General features: G+C 45.5%; 3 protein-coding genes across 3 annotated transcripts; 1 reads left to right on the forward strand and 2 right to left on the reverse strand. All coding sequences in view use genetic code 11, as the record gives it.

Annotated features, from left to right (window-relative positions):
* Positions 1-569: 569 nt before the first annotated feature.
* On the reverse strand, positions 570-6,228 carry EGR_04461 (Neutral alpha-glucosidase AB; the record flags this gene model as incomplete). Its single annotated transcript, XM_024493710.1, has 7 exons — positions 570-860; positions 1,472-1,972; positions 2,038-2,287; positions 2,486-2,697; positions 3,379-3,585; positions 4,527-4,761; positions 4,817-6,228. 7 exons carry the CDS (start codon positions 6,226-6,228, stop codon positions 570-572), a joined length of 3,108 nt encoding a protein of 1,035 aa, XP_024351824.1.
* Positions 6,229-7,332: 1,104 nt separating this feature from the next.
* On the forward strand, positions 7,333-16,009 carry EGR_04462 (Polycomb protein Suz12; the record flags this gene model as incomplete). The annotated part of the gene is made up of 10 exons (XM_024493711.1): positions 7,333-7,413; positions 7,478-7,865; positions 7,943-8,157; positions 10,120-10,516; positions 10,568-10,909; positions 10,972-11,268; positions 11,502-11,720; positions 13,312-13,733; positions 13,983-14,216; positions 15,752-16,009. 10 exons carry the CDS (start codon positions 7,333-7,335, stop codon positions 16,007-16,009), a joined length of 2,853 nt encoding a protein of 950 aa, XP_024351825.1.
* A 3,415-nt stretch (positions 16,010-19,424) lies between these two features.
* On the reverse strand, positions 19,425-21,803 carry EGR_04463 (LRP2-binding protein; the record flags this gene model as incomplete). Its single annotated transcript, XM_024493712.1, has 5 exons — positions 19,425-19,849; positions 19,906-20,063; positions 21,217-21,374; positions 21,408-21,548; positions 21,582-21,803. 5 exons carry the CDS (start codon positions 21,801-21,803, stop codon positions 19,425-19,427), a joined length of 1,104 nt encoding a protein of 367 aa, XP_024351826.1.
* Between the last annotated feature and the right edge of the window lie 922 nt (positions 21,804-22,725).

Here is a 22,725-nt window from a genome sequence, read left to right on the forward strand (position 1 = left end):
ATTTCCATAAGGAAAATTGGAAACTATCATTCGCCCCGGAGATTAGAATCACTGAGTGGTCAGAATACATTGGGCTACCTTAAAATAGGCGTCTTTATACTCCAACGGTGTAATTGAAGACCAAAACTGGAGCGCAACTGAATTTAGCCCAAGTAACGGCTTGTCAAGTAAAAAGCTGATCCTGTTTGTCAGTTCTCCCGCTTTATACACCCTGAGGCAAACCATTTTAAATAAATTGACACAAAGAAGCATAAAATCCTGACTTTTATTCGAAGAGACATCCGGGCACCTGGAATCTACTTCATAACCTTCGGAAGAATTGCCACTTTATTTGTAAAAATTTGCAAATTGCTGCGTTTCAACGAAATGTCGATGAGAATTCTTGTAGGTAGTTTCCTCCCAACGCTTCCGAGAAAGGATATAATTACTTGACCATCTTCATCACTTATTCAGTAAACTGCTAGGAATATTTTCTTGCTTTCCACTAGCAATTCTAGATTTGACAGACGCTATGCCTTAAAGAAGCACCGAATTCTGTCCAAAACTGCAGACGATGCAGAACCGAACGCCTACTTAAAACATGTCAGTAGTGCCGAACCGAACCGTTGACGTTTTTCTTTAATTCTTTCAGCCGAATTTCTGGGCATCTTAACCAGCGGTATTGCAGGAGTGCTCGCCCTAATCACTCTATGGAGGGTCCTAGAAGTTAGGAGAATCTTTTCGCTACGAGATCTTGCGTGAGTCCTTTGCCAACTTTTAATCGACAAGACCCCCGTAGTGGTGGCGACTGGAAATACCGCCGAGATGAAAGGCACCTCAGCGAAGGCTGCCAATTGCGTCAGAGGCACTCCACCTGTCAGCTGAAAAGATCGCATTGAGAATGGTGTGAAGTGACTGTTCCTTTTAAGGAAACCGATAAAGGAGTCCCTGGAAGGTAGGCACCTAGGCGCGATGTTTCACCTAGTCCACGCCCTTCATAACCGACACCGAATTTTGATGAGACAGTCACGACAACGCCTCTGACGTTGAAAACGAAAGCACTGACTCATCGCAGCCTCAAAGGCGGTGGCACGACCACAGAGCATGCACAATACAGCCACACAGGCACCATACTGCTAGAAGCTTTCTTCCTTTCTTTTAGCGAACAAGTCCCCACCGATGGCCTCACTAATGAGATGGAACCAACTGTGAACTACTTCAAAGCCCCCTCCATTACAGCGTGAAGCAAAAAAAGGAAAAGAAGAAAAACCCTACAGCCCTGTACATATTGACAAAAATCCCACCTCCTCCTACTGCCCCTTGTCTAGTCTAGATTAATATTGTCCTTTTGATACGTGTAAATGGAAAGAGACAAAGAAGGTGTGCTATACAACGCACATCAACTTTTTCCGGGTGGATAAAACCAAACAAGTCAGATGAGTAGTGGCTATGGCAGTTCAACAAGCAACCGCCAGCCCGTCATTGCTCTAACCTCGGGTTTTCGGATTACCAAAAGGGCGGATCGATTTCCGTCCGTGCTGGAGGAGTGCGTCTCCGGAGAGGAGTAAAAGAACTCCACTTCTCGCCTTTGACTCGGCTCCGAGGCGGTTGTCACGATCACTCGCCTCGGTCTTGCCATCTGTGCGCCTAGCAAGACAATACGCTCGATATACGGTGTGCTGACATCGTTATGACCTTGAAGGAGGGTGAACTCGAATACGTAGGAGTGATTCTCTCGGAAGAAGTTCATTTGGTAGAGACGGGCCTGGCTTCGGTCCAGTGAATGGAAATCGTCGAGATAGAGGTAGCCAGTAGCGTCAGGCCTCTCGGTAGATTGGTCTAGAGCCACGACAATGGTGTAGGGATCGTTGAGCATCATGGCGGAGGAGCGTCGTGGACGAGCCTTCTTGGGAATGATGTAGCCACCACGGTAGAAAAGGGGAATAGTTCGCAGATCCACTGGTATTTTCACCACTTGACCGCCAGAATAGACCTGCAGGGAGAGATGCAAGCGGCAGCATTAAAAAAACCACCAAATTCGTTACCACCGAGACGCACCCTCCAGTCATCATGCAGGTACCACGTGCCCTCAGGCAGGTAGACGTCTACACTGGAGGCGCCCTCCTGCACCACAGGATGGACGAGGAGGCCCTCACCCACCATGAAGGCGTCGTCAATGCTGAAGCTGTTCTCGTCAGTAGGGAAGTAGTAAAAGAGTGGCGCCATTGGGAGCAGGGAGGTAACTTCGCTGCGGGCGAAGAGGGTGTACCAATAGGGCAGCAGGGAGTAGCGCAGTCGCAGAGCCTCCCTGTGTGTGGAGGGAAATTGCAGGAATGTGAAGCGAATAAAGTAGAGACAGAAATAAAAACGAAGCCCAAAACAGCGAGCCGATGCAGTTTTCCATCTAAACCAACAACAGAAGCTAAAAGCGGGGTTCTACCACTATTGGATACAGGTCGGAAAGGTGGACATCAACATGGCACAGAATAAAAAGGTGCAGCCCTACCGAATGGGATCGAGGTACTTCTCTTCATAGTTCCACGGCTCACGTTTCGGTGTATCGATGTGGGCGTGGGATCGCAAGAAGGGATGGAAAGCGGCGGCCTGGTACCATCGTGTGTACAGCTCGCCAGAGGGATGACCAAAAAAGCCACCAACGTCGGCGCCACAAAAGGTGAGGCCCGCTAACGACATACTCAATAGCATTGGTGTGCAGATCTGAAAAAAGGGGTGGGGAGAAAAAAAAACGAAAGAAGCAAGATGAGTCAGTAAATTTTCTTTACCACATCGTAGTGTCATGAGGGTCCACTTGTTCCTATTAACGGTCAACCAGTCCCTCTGTACAGTTGTGATTAGCTTCTCCCTCCAGGAGCCTCAATAGCCTCAAAGCAGCTGGAAATACGAGCTATGTAAATGAGTTCAGACCTGATGTCCCTGGTTAACGAGGGGTTCAATGTCTGCTTGGTCATTTTTGCGCTATGGTCATCCTAAGGGGAAAAACATAGGTTTTCCAGAATGCAGTTAACACGAAGGGTCAAGACTTTTAGGGTTTACTATATGCAACTGGCGAAAAGATCGCCTAGAAGGGGAAACAGACCAATGAGAGGAATGCCTTTGCCATTGGCACGTAAGAGAATGTCAACACAAGCCGGAGAGGTTGAATAGTGAGTAAATGTTTGTAGGGCGCTGCTCGTGGCAACAACACCGCTGGTCTCTCAATTCCAACTTAATGGTGACAATGAATATGACGCCAGATTCGCAAACCTTAAACCCTTCCACGCAACTCCCAATGAAGACAATCAGGAAAGCTGATATGAATGATGAGTAGGTTAGTTCTGACTAACCTTGAGGTCAAATCTGTGAGGTAGGAGAATGAAACACCTTATTTATTGGACTTACCTGAAGGTGGTCCCATGATGCAGAATTGTCCCCAGTCCAAACAGCAGCGGTACGTTGAGAGCCAGCATAGAAGCCACGTGAGAGGACGAAAGGCCGCTCCTTGCGATTGGAGCGTCTCAAAAGCCCCTCCCACGTGGCGTTGTGCACCCAGAGCGAATAAAGGTTGTGCAGATCTCGGTTTTCCCACACTCCACCAAATACCGTGTCCTAGGCGGTAATGAGCGAACTGTCAGATGACGAAAAGGGAGGGTATTGTTCAGTCTCATGTGGTTCCCCATCCTTCGATAAACCTACCTCTAGACTTGTAAAACCTAGTGCAGCTTTGAAGACAGAAAGCACTAATGGAAGCAGTTATGTAATAGGACAATGCTGGAACCCCATTGTACGTCCTACAGTGCGGGCCTTTCCTGTGTTATCACTTTTTCCAGCTATTCTGCGCGATTACGAAAGGTACGCCTGAAGTGGCATGCCTTATCACGACTTTGGAGACGACTATGAGGTGGGAAGTGTAAGCATATCAATTGGAAAAGAGTATCAAAACCGTTGGGATAACAAAATATAGTCACAGAAGGAATGCATCTGCTGTGGATGGCTGAAAACACCCAATATAACCAACTTTAACTTGGCAATCACCCCGACCTCGCGTCGTGTAATCGTGTGTAAGGAAACGTGAACACATTGGACAAAATGCAAGTACTTCAATACGATACACTTCACTTGCACGGTAGAGGAAGCTGAAAACAGACAGCGGAAACACCAAAACAACATTGAGAAGGCAATGGGGTGGAAAGGGTTGAAAAAAGGTAGTTTCGTGAAACAACTTTACGGTTCACTCCTTAGCATAGGCTGGTGCAAGACCTCCCTATCTCTCACAGTAATGGAAATATGTGCAACGTTCCCTACATGACAGCTGAATCCAACTTACTCGGATACTATTGCAATTATCGACAGTGAAGAGTGATTACAGGGACCGAAGCGAATGGCGTTAAGAGTAAATTACCATTGCTATGGACCAACTCGGGTGCTATGTTAGTTTCATGGCATCCTGTCCATGCAATTTTCGCCTACAGTCGTCACTCTCAGGTGCTTTCATGTGATATAATCCCACTTATTGACTGGTGCGATTAATTGCGAGGGAATGTATTCACCTTTGGGATGGTAACCTCGGCCCCACTGAATACAGAAGGTTCATTCATATCATTCCAAGAGTAGAACATCCGGTCCTTGCTCAAAAATTCGCCACTGGTAAAAAGATTTGCCCACCAATCGACAACTTCTGGACGGTAGAAGTCCGGCCAATAGCTCGATCCCGGCCAACACCACCCATCAAAGTCGGTTTCGCTGTTCACCTTCTTCACAAAGAACCCCTCCGATCTGGCTTGCCTAAAATGGAAAAAATGACAGTTTATAAAAACAAAGGGATTAAAATCTGACTTACGAGCAAGTAGGCCAGGAATGATCAGCTTTAATATGAGGGTCCACAACCACAACGAGTTTGCGTCCACTGACACCCAAGTCGTCAACTATGTCATCGGGAGAGGGAAACCTCTCGGTGTTCCAAGTGAGGTAGCGCTTATCATTGGCATATTCAATATCCAACCAGAGAACGTCCATAGGCAGGTTATGCTTATTGTAGTCGTGGTTGATAGACTTCATCTCCTCTTGATCACGATAGTTCCAGCGACACTGGTGATGTGCTAGAGCGAAGAGAGGTGGCAGTGGAGTTGAACCTGTGAGTCCCGCATAGGCCCGTAGACCAGATTGAGGATTATCAGCGAGGATTATGAAAATGTCGAGGACACCAGTTTCAAACATCCAGCGCGTCTTAACGAGCGGATCAGGGTTCTTTGCCTTAGCGAATAGATTGGATAGTAAACCGCCAACGGAATTAACCTCTCTAGAGGATTCCACGTCGATCCAAGCTTCTGATGGGTTATCAATGAACACACCAATAGTACTGCTTGCTTTATGGGCCCACATTAGAGGGACAGATCCGTAGAGCGCCATGGGATTGTTTAATTCGTATTCAAATACATCCAAATTGTAGAGACGGTAGGGGTCGGTTTGGTTGGTGTTTCGCAGAGCTAAACTGTCTGCGTGCTCGGGAATACCGTAGACGTATTCGAATCCATGAAAGGTAAAATCAATTCCAACGGAGGTTGGACCATGTGGTCTTGAGTCTCGATGACCCTTAAAGGATTCTGACCAGTCGACTGGAACGCGCTCTGTGGGAGGTGGCTCTAATACCTTATTATTTTGTGCCATATCACTGTTATTAGACTCACTTCCGGTTCCATCCTCGGACGTTGAATCATTTGTTGCCTCGACAACGATGGGCCGTTCTTCAAATTGTTGTTCGAGTTGATGCTCAAAGTTGAGCAAATCTCGTTCATTAACCGTTACTTGATGAACGCCATTTGAGAAAAATGAAACCCTGAAAGGGCTAAGCCCAATAACAGCTCGGTCTCGGTATTCTCCAGAAAGAATGACTTCTGATCCCGTTCTGTGCACCTCCAACGGTAGAGTTTTCGGTTCTCTTACCAACGAATCACCGATTCTAGGATGAAAACGGGGGCGGATCGGATTAAATTCATCAAGAACCAGGCGGAAAGTGTGATCAGGATGGTAAGTGATATTCACATTGAGACGCTTTTGTGATTCGGAATCAATCACTTGAAATTGAACACTCTCGTCGACACGCAATTTTTCAATATCGACACTGTATTTTGGTGCAGATGGCCAAAATACCCTTTGACGTACGCAAAACGAACTCTCAGCACATGTTCTAAAGTTGCTTCGATCGACGCACAAGACTTCATCAATCAAGAGGATCAGCCATAAAAACCACATCTGCAAGCGACACAACGTAACACAACCCCCAAGCTTGTAGGTGCGTCAGCGATTGGTTAGAACATAGCCAATCAGAGAAGAAGTGATTTTAGTAAATTTTTAACTTAATAGATGCGTTTATTTTAATCTAAGCAGGGGTATCCCTTCTTGTTGTTAATTGCCTACAAGGGTCTATTTAAATTTTCAATTTGTTTTGACCAAAGATCACAAATGGGTCTTGCCTAAAGTAATGAATCTTCCGTATACGCAAGACCTGTACTTAATTTCATCGCCAAGTTTAAAAGCACACTGTCGTAGAGCTGCCCCAAAGAGCTAGACAGAGCATGCACATAAAGGTGGCCATGGAGTTTAACATTTCTCGAACGACTTTAGTCCTTCTTCAATATATGCTCTAACTCAATCAATTAATGTCTAGTTATGTCAACTCACTAACTCCTATTATGCTTTAAGTTTGTCTGTAGCCTGCCCATAATTCCCTAAATTTTCGTTTAACGGTTTGCCCATAAAAAACTGAATACTAATGTCTACTTCACTCACGATTGCGGCTTTAACGCCAATTTACATGTTCCTTTTATTTTCCTATAGAAGAGAAATTTTCGACTTTCTAATTCCTGGAGGTCCAAGCAAATTTTCAAATAAGGCGCGTTTCCAAAGATTTAGACTTTCTTATAATTAATCAGTTATCTTGAGTAGAACATGTTGTGCATTATTCAGTTTGTATTCAAATTTGTATGGGTGTGTTTGTTTGTGAGCGTGGGATTTGGTTATTAGTTTACAAAAACATTTCACCTAATATCTCCGTTTTTGGCTTGAAATGCTTTTCTCATTTTCTCTTCCTTAATGTTTTAGCTGATCGAAACATGTTACAAATTTGGTACTCATAATCATTTTCAGATTATACTCATAGTTTATGCTATCTTGTGGATACTTGTCTAGGAATTGCGAACTGTCGTTATTTTTTAGAAATTCAATTTATCGAGCCATGCTTGTACTTCCAGTCATTGTACAGATAATATGCTGATGTGCTTACATTTTATTTCAGTAGGAATGTCAAAATTACCCCGATCCAGTGCTTCGAGAAAAGCACAACCTCAATCTAACTGGATGTCCGCTGAACGCATAAACGGCAGAGTTCACTTGCCTCTCCTCCTGCCTAAACCACCCTCTTCTCACGTCTTGAATTCTGTAAGGCTCCTTGCATAAGACCAGTGGACTGAACACCATTGCTTATGAATATTCTTCCCTCTAGACCGTTGTTTCTGCCACTTCAAATGAGAGCGAGCAGGTCAATGAGATTAAACCGCGCTGTCGGGTCGTGAGAGGGAGGCGAAGAACCATAAGAACCAGTAGAAGCATCAAGCCTGTCATACTGGAGAACGGTACTGGGTCGCCGTCTGCCACTACGGAAGGTACCACTACCAACGGTGAAAACGGCTCTTCCTCCCGTGTCACAGAAATCGCTACCCAGCTGAGTGGCGCCGAATGCCAGGCCAACTACGAGGAGTTTGTACGGACCTTCGCTGTGCCAACGCACCTTTATCGCTATCTGGCTAACCGGCATCGTGCTAAACCTACCTATTTAACCCGAAATCTAAGATATATGCATCCGACAGGACGGAGTTGTGTTAGACGAAGGGGTGAGTGATTAGCCCGCTTACTGCTCTCTGATGATTCCCTTTAGCCTTATAAAGGCGTTTATTTTTTTTGTACAAAGAGACGCTTGAAGAAGTGGCTGCTCGACTTTCATCGGCGGAGACGATGCAATCGGCTGGTCTGTCGCGACCGAAGCGCTCAATTAAGCTGGGATCTAATGGTCCCTCTGCTGTCAGTAATGGTCTTTCTACGGAACACCAGTGGCCAGACGAGATTGAAATTATCATGGAGGGGTTTTCTGATAGCGAAAAGGAGAATGATTGGGTTACTGTAGAGGTGAGAATTGTGATCTGATGATTATTTATCTTATTTGTCCATTGACTTGAGATAGAGAGATTTAGTCATGCTGTTCGGCTGTGTAACCCAACCAAACCGGCAACAATGTCCTCTATCAAAACAGTCATCAGTATTTATGTTAAAAATCCATTTTAAAGTCTGAGTTACTGAAGTCATTCCCCATCCCTCTTAACTGGAAGGGTGTGCCTTCCAGATACGGTAGAGCGATGTTTTAACGTCTCTCGCATAATGTAGACTGATGGAATAAAAAATTAATTATTGTTATTTTCAGGCTTTGCTTTCCCATTAGAAATTGTGCAAGTATGGGGAAGAGGCATGATTGGTTATGCCTGTTTAATTCATATGGCTTGTTCACTCTAACAAGCCAAGTGCCTTTTGAAGTTTATGTATGCGTTATCACTGTGGTATTAAGTGGCTCCTCCAAAGGAAATGAAGCAGGTGGAAGCCCAAACTACCCTGCCAATATGTGCTTGATGTGGACATAAAGCTTACCTTTGAGTTGTGTGGGAAATGGTTGGTGCCTGTGACGGAGTCAGGACCCTTCGGATGTCTATTTGATTGCACTTACCATTACAAAGGTTGCAGAAATTAGGTTGAGATATAAGATTTGCAGGCGTGTTTTCTCGTCGATTTCTGCCTCTCCCTCCACCACATCTTTCACGGTCGATTTGGTCAGATCTCATTTGGCTTTTCAGGATGTTAAAGTTCGCGCTGTTTCCACTACACTATTTTTCATGTCCCTTATAAACCATTTAACAGTTCTGTACAGCATCTTCGCGTTCTTTGCGTGGAACTTTGTCGCTTTTGGTACGATTGAATCCCCTTAAAGTGAAGATGGCTCTTCAAGACATTATCATTTAGGCCCTTGATAAATCCCCAGTTTTATAGTAGATGGAATGCTATTTCGAAGTCGCTGTGCATTGTTAATGCGAATGCTGTGTATATGCTTAGGGAATCTAGAAAAAGCTTACTATTTTGTGTATTCACCAGGAACGCTCATGGGATTAGGTTTTCTTTGGAATTACTGAATTTTTTGATCTCTTTCTCTGAAGTGGATCATCTTGACAGGGAACAAATGTCCCATCCTAATGACGGATAAAAGTCGTGGGGCTTTAGAAGTGCCTTGCTGCGATTGTTTACATTCATGCATTGTAGAGCGCAGACATAGGTCAGTCTATCGACGTGGTTCACTTAGCGCTGCTCACCTGCTATCTCGAGGCAGCTTCACATAATCAAGTGTTGGTTAAACCTGACTGATTTTAGTGGAACTTCTCTGCTTTACGAATAGAGTTTACGCCGGTTTTAAAGGTGCAGAAGCTCCTGGTCAAAGTTTTTACATGGCATTTGGAGAAGGTGAGGAATGTTGTGGCCTGACGCGCTGTCTGGAAAGGATTTACCGAATTGGATTCCAGTTTTATGATGGGTATGCTTTGCGTGTGTTTGTGTCTTTTTGCCTGTCTGTAGTGGCTTGCATGCACTATTGCTCGTTTACTGATGTCTAAGCAGCTATTGCGGCTGAAATGATTCTATTTGGCACCCTACAGCATTAGGGTGTGGCAGAAAAACTACCTCAGAAATGGCCAAGACTGGTGAATCACAGGTGCTATTCTTGTTCTTTCATGAAAGCGCGAGACCTAATACCACATTCTGCAAAAGTTACCGACGAAGCACCCTCATGGTTCACCATAGGGCGGAAAAGATGAGGCGGTGTACTGCCCTATTTTATCTTTTGCCTTCGTATTCTCTGCTCCCTGAGACGTTGGCATCTAGGCTCATATCATCGCCAGAATTATGCTTGTCATGGAGATCAAGTGTAGCTCTCACCAAGTCTTTACTGAGCCATTGCCAAATTGAGCTTCTGAAATTTAAATCTACCTCCTCTAGGGCTATTAGAACTGGCCTACTAACAGCGCTACAAATGACTCGTTCTCTTTTATCAAGTCCTCCGTTAATCTCTTCTCTCGTGTCGCTTGGGCTTGGCGTCGTAACTTCTGCCCCTTGGACTCCCTTGTCCTCGTCTCGCGCGACGTCGCCTGCAATTGCAACGGTGAAACTCCTTCTACCTCCGCCATCCGTCCTGCTCTTGTTCCCTCCGCCCGTTTCCGTATTGTTGACGTGCTACGCACCGCTGCAGCGCTGGATAACGCTCCTCCCACGGAGGCTCTCGTCTCCACCATTTGTTCACGTGCTAGCAGCGCACAACTTGAGCTAGAAGTTCATGTGATCGAACGACGCCGGGCGCGACATATCAATGGCGCGGAAGCGGGGGAACCCCTGGGGCAGACCGCCTACCCGGTGGTCTACTCTACCTCCTCGTTACCCCTCTTCTTCACTCCTGGTGAGTTGAATAATAAAATCGCTACATTCATTGACTTATGCCTCCGCCTAGAGCCCGGATCGACTGCTAGTTCATTCCTACTCACCCCGGGTATCTACGAGCTTCGCTTGGGCATTCAAGCGGCTCCAATCCCGATACCGGAAGAATGCATAACTCTACCGATCTCACTACCCTCAAGATCAGTTATGGCGCTGGAGGGCGGAACACCAACTGCTGGTAATGGGGACCACCGAGTGGGATTCCAGGGTTCTTCTTCAATTTTTCCACGATCCCCCAAGGGCGCGGCTTGTGCCGCGCTGGATGAGTACTCTCGATGGCCGCATTTACGATTCCGTGTGATCTGGCATTCTATCTCCTCCTTCTCCCCCTTTCCTATCTCTATTCCAAGACCGCGTAAGTTTGCAAATCCCAATTCGATCTCTCTTTCTTTTCTCACTCTTAGCTGCTTTTCATAGACCCGGTGAAGGGCACTCGAAACCCTCTAAAGCGCTTGTTGTCAGAATTGGAGGGGTCTCCTCCGTCGAAGGTTCCGAAGCTTCAACTCCAGGACGAGGGGGAGACAGTGAAGGCTGAGGAGGAGGAAGAGGAGCCAAACAACTATAGTTCTAATTCTAATTCTTGTAGCTCCACCTCGACTTCCATTGATGTAATCTACCTCTTCTTTTATGGTGGTGATGAAAAGCGTATTCTGCAGTGGACAAAAACTCGAGATATGATTTGTCCCTGGTGCAAGCTGGACTGTCGTCGAGGTGGTAAGTTCGCCACTATCCCATATCCTAGGGAAGGTTGACAATTCTGTGCTTTAAAGAGGGAAATCTTGTTTTGACACCTTAGAAAGGCCATCGTTTACCTTTTTTTCGATTTCTGGTTTATCATGATGCCAGTTAGTGGTTGTTTTTCTCCTGCACAAGAAATCTGATTGCAGAAGGTATTCCAAGTCAAAATAGTGATTAGTTGTGTCTTATCGTGTTTTTTCGATAGCCAGGTGAAGATACCTTCAAATTGAATGGGTGGAATCCATCTTCGCCATTGTGCCCGGTTAGTACGGGGATAGAGTCCTTCTCCTGTGGAGATGTCTGTGAGCATATTAGGGAGTTAGAAAGTGATCGTATTGGTTTAAAGATTGCCAAACGTCAGATACTCATCCCTACCTATACGACACCAACCACGGAGAATGAAGAATCGGTCCGTAAAAGTAATGGTTGTAGGTTGAACCAGAGTCCTGAATCTGATCTATGCGAGGGCCTATTCTAATAGTATATGATGGGTGGGCACCTTAGCAACAGAAAAATGTTTCTTATCAACGCCTATTCTCTGACTGAAAGTAATAATCAGGAAATGTCCTTTTTTTCTGGGAAGTAGACATTGAAAGTTTAGAAATCGAAGCGGATTTTAAATTTGTCTCGTTTATTTGCCTCAGCATGGAGTTCGGATCATTGCAAATCGACGGGGAGAAGGCGTATCGGTTTGCGTAGATTTGGAGGCAAGCGGTGGAGTTAGCCCCAATGCCAAAGTCAAAGTGCCAACCACTGCTAACCAGTCTTCAGTCAAAAAGGTCTCTAATTTAACACCTCATGAGATGACACTGATCACGCGTTCTCTCTCGTCTTTCTTGTAACTCCGGATTTTACACCGACTGGGTTACGAACTCGGGTTAGGCTTTCTTGTCTTCCTCCTCTTAAACGGGTCTGCGTAAACAATCATGTAGGGCGGAACGTTCCATTTTACCTCTCATTTTTGGACGTCCTTTATGTTGCGGATTATTGTCGGTGTACCTTTGTGTTTACAGATGGGGGGTAGTAGTAAGTTGATCCGATTTACAAGCCTGATCTCTGACCTCTTCACATCAATGTCTATCGATGGCAGAATTGACTGTCCCTTCAATTCATCCATCTCTGAATTTGTAAATGGACTAGGTGTTCTTGTCTTTGATAAACTCCGCATCGTTGATCAATGAAATTCCCTGGAATGTGGAATCTCGGTGAAATAATGTGCCATCCTCCCTGCTCTCCGTCTTCTGTAACTCCATCGCCTCACACTTTCACCTCTAGTGTTATACATGCGAAATCGTGACTCCACCACTGCAGTCTGCTGTCGCAGCTGTGTGATAGGCGTTCTTCGTCAACTTTAAATACGTACGGTGCGTCATGGATGAGGGTGTCAGTTTGTCACATGGCCTCTTATTGCTGCGCCACATGGCCTCGAAGACCCTAACAACTGGATTTTATTGTGCTCAACGCAATCGTAATTTGACCTGCAAATCAAATTATCAGAGAGCAACTTATCTTTTTCTTCTTTGAAATGGGACCCAAGTACCCAGAAACATAAAAGCAAAGTTGTAAGGGAAGGTGTTGATAAATCAAGCTATTGTTAGCTCCCCCCTTAGTATGTACAGTATGCAGAAAAACTGCACTTTGCTGTCAAAAACTGAAGTTCATGACTTGCCGACGAATTCATCTTCTTTCATGCCGCTATGTTTGGTATATTTAGGGGTGACTCCTCCGTCTGTTGACTAAGGCGTAAGTAGACAGAAACATGGAGTCAAGGTGATGGAGGTTATTCTCATTCCCATTCATGGACTCGGAGTTGGAGAGTTGGGGTTTGGATCAACCTCTGGTTTTGGAAAAAAAAATTACGTTGCTAGTTAATCTGGTGGAAAGATTACAAGTTCTTGTGTATTTACCCCCAGCGACTTCATAAGCGAGGCATAAGAAGAACAATTTTCACTTCTTCTTTCTTCATGCCTTTGACGCTATTTACAAACTGAAAAGTGCTGCTCTTTCTGCCTCTACCAGATAAAGTGTATCCCAGCTGTCTAATGGCCCACCTCCGCTGTTGCCACCCCCGTTTTCGCTTCTCCGGATCCTGGCAACGCGAGACAAGTCATCTTGTACTTGAAGTGACTCTAGACGAGAGTTACGACGGCTCTAATGACTGTGTTCCGCGCACCTATCGCCCCAGCACAGACAGCGCACCGGACAATGGGGTAGACGTTTGTCTGACTGAGACATCGGCTTCACGCAATCCCCACCACCTCCCGCTTGTAGGCGGGTGGACGGGCTACTGTGGCGAGGCGGAGAATAATCTTCGGGACGCAAGAAAGGTTGCTACGTCGCGATTTCTCCAGCGGCGGCGTCGACAACCCCTCAAACGCTTACCGTTTAGTCAGCTCATTTACTGGCGTGGAGTGGAACGCTTTTCAGGCTCCGGTCAAGAGGTAGGATTTTATTGGCCTGGTAATAGAGGGTCTCAGAGTGCCTATTTTGATGAGAAGTCCCCCCCCCATGCATTCTTGTTTTCCTATTCCATTCTTATTCTGGTGGATTAAACTGATTAGGAAAAGGCGAGCGTTGTTAATGCGGGAGAAGGGGGGTGGGCACATAAAGAATGTTTGGTAGATTCCCAAGCGTTGTTTACCCAGTCATTGTTGCAGCCTTGGTACGTTAACCTCCTCCATGTGTCATAGCTCACTGGGGAGATTGCTTCAATGTCAGCCGCGGCGGCTGCAGCCATGGCAGTAGCGGTGGCAGCGGCCGGTCCATTGGAGGTGGGTCACAAGCGGGTGTACTTTCACACCACCACCCTGCAGCCCATTGAACCGACAGCTTTCGACGACTGCGACTCCGAGGACGAGGATGCGCCACAATGGCTGCGCGATCACTACCAGCGCAAGGTGGAGGAGTTCACGGATGTCAATAAAGTACGTTTTCTTGCTCCCTTCTACCATCTGGGTGAAGAGGGAGTGAAACCATATCCCTCCTACTCTGCCTCCTCTCTCCAAACCTAAACTTTGGGGTTTGAGACGTTGCATTATTTCGTGGGAACGAGACTGCTTTGATAGTTCCAACTACTTCTGGAGGAAAGGTTTTTTCCCCTGTCCACCTTCTTAATCGCGGTTGCAGGCCGTAGTCCCCCACACACAGCCACGAGGTACAGCATTCTGGAGGCGAAGTGGTGCATGCCTTGGCGTTGTAGGGAGTGGAACTTTGAGTGAATTGATCGTTTGCGACTAAACGAGATCAGTGGACAATCGGAAATGCATCAAGCATTCGCGATTGCGTAGGCGGAAGCGCAGAAGAAACTTTTTTTTGACTACCACTCGTTGCTGATGCATGTGGATGAACCGAGCTGATGTAAGTGTAAACGACCTGTTTGGTCGGTGTTGATGGGCCTAAACACCAGCTCCTATGCACTCTTGGACACGCCAATCTCGACTCCGGCTTGACAGGGCGTTCAGCCACCGCGTCATCCAGCTCCTCCAGATGCTTAATAGCGCGTTTAACGAGAAACTTCCACTTCTTCAGAACCGAGTTTAGCCTGTTTTGTGGAATAGACAAGCTCCAATTGCATCCGTCAGATTTTGCCCAACATTTGGTGATGTGGGGGTGCGTTAAAACTAGCGCAGAGCAGGCTGTCTCCCATCAACGCTTTATTAATGGCATGCAGTTGATAAGACCTCTCAGGTAGCAAGTTATACCGAAGGTCAAACATAGGTCTTGTCCAATTTTCACCACTTGTTTACCTTTTTACAAGTCTCCCATCTGAGTCATCCTCCACACTCCCCAATGACAATGCAGAAGTCTAAATCTCACCGTTTCACGCCTCGGCCACCGTCATACAGGCTAGGGCTTCTATACAAATGAATTTTTCTTCCTCCGACCCGGAAGCTAACGCCGTTTTTTGCCTACTTTGCTTGGAGCTTGGAAATCCAGCCATCTGAATTAGGTCAACTAGTCGATCCATTTTTGAAGCATCGGAGAAAACGACCGCCTCATTGCAACTAATGCACTCTTCCAAGCTATTCTCGAAGACGGAATGCAGAGCAGACGGAAATCGGATTGCAACACTCGGTTGTGAGCGCCGACGGATTCATGAGACAAGTTCAATCAATCCGTCAACCAACCAACCAGTCAATCAGAATAGATCGGCACCAGTCAGATTGCTTTATAGACAGCAACTGAGCGATTGAGATGGCTTTAGGAAGCTCTGTCACTGATATTTCAGATTTACTTCTTTGCATTTTAACCCCTCCAGGATGTGTGTAGTCGATTCTACAGAAACTCAGGCCTTCATTTCTTATCAGTGATGGCGTGAGACCGGGTTCAGATGACTGAATTGATGGTAAGCAGGGTGGACGAATGGACAAGTAGTTGAGTTTGATGAACGGGTTCCGGGTGGTTAAATGTACGCCTTTCATTTATTCCCCCCTTCCCACGCATCTTCTCTTCTTCCCAGGGGGAGAAGGAGTTTATGCAAATCTGGAACGCCTTCCTCCTCTCCATTCGACCCTCCGAGACCGTTGTCAGTGATAGTCAAATGGGCCACCTCCTCCTTGCTTTCGTCCAACGCTATAGCGACCGCCTACATCGTCGTCGCCTTCGCAACAACTTCATCCTTCACCTTGCCAATCTCTACGACTATGGCCTTGTGGCGCCCAGTCTCATGCGCAAAGTTACTTGCGCTTTTGATGATTTGAAACCCTCCTCCCGTTAGGTCCACCTTCTCTGTGCTTGTGAATTGAGTGTCTGTGTGTCTTCTCGACCTCTTTCCGTCCTAGTCCCCCATTTTGTACTCCCCTTTCTCCGGTTCTAGTACTCTTTCTACTTACTTGATGTGCGTAGACCAAGGACAACTGATTGAATGACGTGTAATGTTGACGGAGAGAGAGAGAGACGCTTATGCATGACCCGTGTGTCTTTTCTGTGTGGATTAGCGCATTTACTAGGCCAATGCACATTATGTATATTTTTTTTGATAATACATGCATAATGGATTAAGACGGCGGTTGGTTTTTCTGCATTTTGGTCTGTTTTTTGTTTCTTTTTTCTTTGTTTTGTTTTACTTTTTCGCCCTCTCGACGAAGGAAGGTTTGTTTTCGAGGCGTTGTGTGCTCTACTCAGATCTCCTCTCGGATAACCATGTTTTGCAGACGGCTGGTGGTAGTCGGGTCGATGTTGATGCACTAGAAGGAGAGGATAAAAGAAGTGGAGAAATGCAATTTGTCTACAAGGCAAAAGGGGAAAAGTAGACTGAATGGACGAGCCCTCCTGACTGCTTAATTGGTAGCTGTGGAGTGGTCTGACGCGTGCCCACGTGTTCTGATTGGACGGTTGACGGGCTGGTTGATCGTTGGCGCTTACGATGGATGATCCCTTTTTCCAACAAGATCGGCTCTCGATTTCCGAGCCCCATCTGTGCTTCCTCGTCTGACGCCTCTTCTGCTTGCCCTAAATCGCGCCTTTGGGAGTAACCTGGGGCAGGACACTGGGTGCAGTGAGGTGAGATGTCCCCACGGTCTTACTTGTCAACAAAATTTTGGTCACCTTCCCCGATGCCTCGAAAATGGATCGTTTGGTTGAAAGGCACCTGATTTGGAAGGCTGAGTTTGCAAAATATCAACACAGTAGTCAAGCTTCGTCACCGTCACCTAAACACCCTAAAGTTCAAGCCTCTTCCTCGCTATCCGTAGCGGGAGTAATAGACAAGGTCTCCCCCGTTGTCTTGAGACGGATGGCCTTGCAACCTACAAGACAGGGAGACTCCATAGCCGAACTATCTAATGATGGTCTGCCTAATGGTGTAAGTCAGTAACACCATCGACAATAATTAGTTGATTTTATTTTTCCCGTCTTCTCATCCTTTAGCAGCCAAAAATAAAGTTGGGCTTCCTCAGCACCACTTAAAGTTAATCCCTATCATCCTCCATTAGCCTCACCACCTCGAAAATACGCTGCTAACTGTTTGTAAGTTTGGGGTACTTCCAGATCTGTGGCGGGGGAATTTGGTCTTTTGAAAAGGGGTAAGAGTAGCCCTCCATGAACGAGACAACATGAGATCTCTCGCTACAACTAAGCCACTAAGGTGAATACAGAAGAACAATGACGACAGAAAGAAGGCGTCAACCCTTAGCTGCTTAAGGTCAAGGGTGACTTGAATCATCAGGGCCACTGATGACTCCGTGAGATTTGTCTGAGACACTTAAAATCATGTTGAGTGCTCTGCATTTCAGTGAGGTCGATGTGGTGGAAGTGCCACTCAACTTTCCATTCTTCTGTCAAAAAAGGGTAAATTGATAACAATCCGTCCAAATGATCCGACTGGAGAGCTTTTCGTTTCAGCGCTAGCTGATGTGGCCACTTGCATCTCATTCGACGGCGATTACAGCATTTAATTCTGTCGCAGAACTCATTCCCAAGGTTAAGGCGGCAGGTTAACTACCGGAATTAGTTTTCTACTGAAGGTGGCGCCAAGTATCTTCAGGCTTCCAAAAGACTATCATAGAATTTGATCTATCAGTGAAGTGGGTTATAATTATTTCTCTGGTTATTCACGATAACGGACGGGACGAATTTCGGCTTTAGGATGTGAACTTTAACCTCGCTCTGTGTGTCAGTGTCACCATCATACACCACAAGTGATTTGAGGCGTCGCCGTCTGGGCAGGGGCTTAACTCTCACCGCCAATGTGATGAAAACGTGGTAGAATGCAACAACACCGAAGTTGTGACAACTACTACCGATGTTTTATTTTCGCGATAAAAAATGATGGCAAACACATTTCATTTTTCAGGTTTCGGTGTATCTACCAGAGAATCAATTATTTCCTGGACAAGAGCACAGACCTCTTTCTCAAGCAGTCGGGAGGATTTCTCTCCCTTAGAGGCAAATGACCCGTAAGACTGATAGAAGGAGAACCTTTACTAGGAAGGGAGAAAATCGCTACCGGTCTCCTTTCATGACTTACTACAAGACCTCCGAGAAGAGTTAATTGGAGGGGAGATTTGTTTTACCCGTGGGCAAGCCCCTATTCACCGATTGGCTGTGACGCAATACGTCCTAGAGAATCTCAAGCGTGTCCAAGACAGCAACTTGGAGATATCACAGTTAATGCTGTTTATTTATTTCGGACTGAAAAGGAAATTTGAGAATGATGCAAATTAAAGTCTATTTAAAACCACTAATTCGTTGATTGGTTGAACCTAATTATCCGTACCAACCAATCACAAAATGACTTCAAGGTAGGAACCATGCCTCTGACAGATGAAGGGTTTAAAAAAAGTCGGGGCAGGGAAAGTGTTTCACATGGAAGTTACCCAAGATTACAGGTTGGATAGTTATGTCGGTGTCTATTTGACTGGTCGAACCCCTCTGCCTCCACTAATCAGAAGGCGAAGTTGAGACTGGGGGGGGGGGTGGGAAACGCCCCTAACCCAATCCACTTTCCCGCTCTCTTCTTAGGCAAGTGTTTCCACAATTTAGGCGAAAGTTGTCTCAATAAGTGAACCGAACGTGGAGCATCTACCAACCTTGAGCGCCACGACATCAACACGTCTCCCTCCCAAAGGATAATTTACAGAGGTGATGTAAATCGCTATTACTGACATCGGGATCAGAAGACTAGCAACCCTGATTCGTGAGGGTTGTGCTTTTCAAGACAGGAGTTGCCAAGTAGATCACTAAGGAAGTGGAATGTATGTTAATTTGACATTTCTTAGTCTTCCAGTTTAAATGACCTCTATCCTGCTGTATTTTAACCGTTGCAAAGAATTCAAAAATCGGTCGACTCCTCGGGATCAAAACCATTATCCCACGCCTATTTTATTGTTTTAAGTCTCTGTCGCACAAGCTGATGCAAGCGGTTAGCGTAAATTGGTAAGGATTACATGTGATATTTGTGATGCTAGGGTCAGGTAAGAAAATCAAGGTCTTCCGCGCATAAGATGCTAACAAGAGCTGTTTTGATGAGCAGGTAGAGCTTTAACCTCGAATTTGATCACGTGTCGTCTGACCTAATGTGCGGCCTTCCACTGAAACTGTTGACGATGCCTTCTGATTGGAAGATTGATGCTGTGACGACCAACAAGGTGGCGGAGGGCTGTGCAGCCTCTCGTGATTGGCTAGTTCAAGCCTTACAGACAGCGGTTTCGGTGACTACTTACCCGCGAGTACATCGTGCTGGCAATTCCCCGATCCTGCTGTAGCCCCAACCCACGATCCAGGCAAGTGGCATAGATGAAACAAGCCACTGTTAGACCTCGTTGTATGAAGCATCGCGCTTGAATGTCAAAAATACCTCTTCCACTCCCACCACCACCGCTGCCACCTCCGTTTCGAGTATCAACCATTAGACTGTTTCGCAGTTCCGTATTTCCCACCAATGAGTAGGCAGTTCGACTGGCAACGGTGTATAGTGCACGACGGAAGTAGAGGAAGGAGAGCATACCGGTAGCATAAACACTGCCTCTCTCAGAGGCATCACGGAGGCAGTTAAGTGCAGTGCCCCAGTCCTTACTAGCTGATCCAAGACCGAACATATGGAGAACGCCGAGTACAGCTGGAAGAAGAAAAGGTTTTCGTGGTAATTTTTTGAGAATCCCGTCAATTACTCACCTTGTGACTCCACACTGCCATTCTGGCATGCTTCTGAGTGCCAGTAGAATGCCTTTGACAAATCCATGTGGTCAGCGGAGGAGTAGAAGTACCCCATTGTTGTTTGTGCCATCACAGAGACCTTAGTGTCTCCATTTGTGGCAGCAATCTGAAGGTATCTGTAACAGGGATTTAGAATTTGGCTTACTTAATTAATCAAGACTAGTTTTTTACTTATTTTAAATCGGAATAGGGTCCTTGATGGAAGAAGAGTGTAGAGAGAGGGACGTGCGAAGGACAATAGACAGTTTGGGGGGGGGGGTAAAGTGTGACGCGGAAACGGAGACATCGCAGGCTAGGCTTTTTCTTGACATCTCGAGAGAAAGCTTTTTGTAAAGGCGAAATGCAAAGCACGCGTTCATCTCCTTTCGAGGGGATTGCAGACGATAGATTGATTTTAATCTCTCGCCGTCAGTACTGCGGTTGGACGATACTACTAATGACAGCTGTTGAGTAGTGTGTTATGAGCAAGTAAAGATGGCTATTGAAAGAAGAGTAAATTAGTGTAGGAGAAATAAAGTATGCGGTATCCTCATGTGTTACGCCCTATTATGGCATTGGGGAGCAATTAGGGTGCTGCATTGGTGGCAGTAATGCGTGTATCTAATTTCGGTTGGTTTGGAGACCTGTTTGTAGATAGCTGAATCTACGGTGGCTCACAGGCGAAGAGTTAAAACGGCGTCTACTTCAATTGTGGCTTCTATACAGCGATCGTCGAAAGGGGAAGGGTAGGAGGTTCAATGCGCCCCGACTGACCCCATCATACTGTTGCTTTTAGGCGAATCTTGCTGCAGAAAAGCAATTGGAGCATTGTCCTTTCAGACAACGTCTTCTTTGATCCAGTCAGCCTTGGAGAGGGGAAGATATTCAGAAATCTCGAAGCGATCTGTAGCAGTATCCATCACGAATAAGTAGACTCCTTCCCCCATATCATTCTTGTTCCATTCTTGCGATAAATCCGGATTTGTGGGAAGATGGAGTCTGCGGATTATGCTTCCGCTACGATTTCATGTCTATGATTCTTCTGCATACCTACAGTAAACGCTTCTCCCATTGCTGAATCTGGGGAGGTGTCGGGGAGCGCTAAAGTAGACCAACTCGTAGTTCACGGTTGCATCCTGGGAGGGGAAGGGTCTTAAACCACTAGTCCATAAAGCTATCCACTTATCAGAATATTCAAAAGTGCGGAAGGTCAGAGTCCATCTCGTACCTTAGAAACAAAACTTCAAAGAAAAAGTATTGGGGGGGGGATTTCTAGTGTAAGTAACCCACTTGAGAGCAATTTCATCCGACTGTTCAACCCCCCAGCCTTGAAGGTAAGCTAAGTACAAGTTGAACGCAGCCGCGTCCACAAGTTCAGCATTGCCTAGGGGTGAACCGACACCTCGATCCAGCGACAGCAACCCTTGCATCATGTAAAATGCAGCTCTCTGACTTGATGAGAAAAAAATCTCTGTTATTACCTGTGGATTTTCAAACTGCTTTAGGTCTTCACCCTCAAGCAAGTCATCAAACAACATCACGCCTATCTGATATTTGGCCCGAGGATCATCATACCTTAGTACAGCATCTTTGAAGTGCACAAGAGCCTGAGAATAACTACCCTAGGAAAGATTAAGTATCCCGACTGAGCTAACTTTCTCGAACAAAATCTGACCTAACTGGAACGAGTCGTCAGAGCGTTCTCTATCACGCTCTTCCGACCTTTTTTGAAGAACATATTCCAAATTTTCACTAACAATGTATCGCGTGAGTTTGCCTTCTTCACCGATGACCTTATGTTGTTTACAGGATTCGACAAAATCCGCACAGAGATTTACAGGAGGGAATACCACATCTCCTGTTTCGAGCCGTATCATGAAAATTGGTGCCTCTTCCCTTTCTCTACGTGTTGGTTTAGAAGTGGGATCCGGTTTACAATTATACAAACAACTCATCTCTCGGAGATTAGATCCTTATTGGAGTAATAATGCGAATATGCTATCAAGACAGTAAAAATTCTGCTTCAAGATATGTTGCGAATTCACAACATTCAGCAGACCAATCAGCCAAGAGACATGTACAATTTGATGCATTCAAAATAAACTATTATTTGGTTTCCATTACACTACTTAAACTAAATGCAATAAAAGGAAAGAAGTGTGCAAAAAGTCTTCATATAACAAAATCGCATCAGTGTGGGGAACATTGACAGTTAGGAATTTGAGGTGCATATACTCATTTAATATTTACTCGACGATTGGGAATTTTGTCCGGAATTCAGCAAATTGGATTTTCTTCAGCATAAAAATAGTAAAAAAGGTAACTTTATGCAGACAGTTTGGAGTATAGATATAGAATGACAACAATTTAAGGAAATCCCGTTCCTAAATAAGCATGTAAAGGATACAGATGTAATTAATCAAAACAAATGCAGAATTTCACACAAACTAGCACAGCTCTGTAGCCAAACTAGCAAAACCCAGATTTGCAAAGGCCTAAACAAGTTCGGTTTATAAGAAAGAATGAACTGTACCTAAGAAAATAATTTGGTAGGTTTTAAATGGCTTCTCAAAATAAACTTTACTAAAACAATTTTTTAAGAATGACAAACTAAACAGATTGTTGTAAGGTCAAGCGGAAATGTTTTTTTAGTCAAAACCTCTTATTTGTTTGTAAAACTTAACAGAATTTATCACCGTCGAGTCTGCACATTTTGAATGCGGGGGGCATTTGGCGGATAGGCGGAGCTGCAATATTATCTCTAGATTTCAACAACAAAATCCCAAAACGTTTTCTAAA

Source organism: Echinococcus granulosus, assembly GCF_000524195.1.
Source record: "Echinococcus granulosus chromosome Unknown EG_S00028, whole genome shotgun sequence".
Classification (NCBI taxonomy): Eukaryota; Metazoa; Platyhelminthes; class Cestoda; order Cyclophyllidea; family Taeniidae; genus Echinococcus; species Echinococcus granulosus.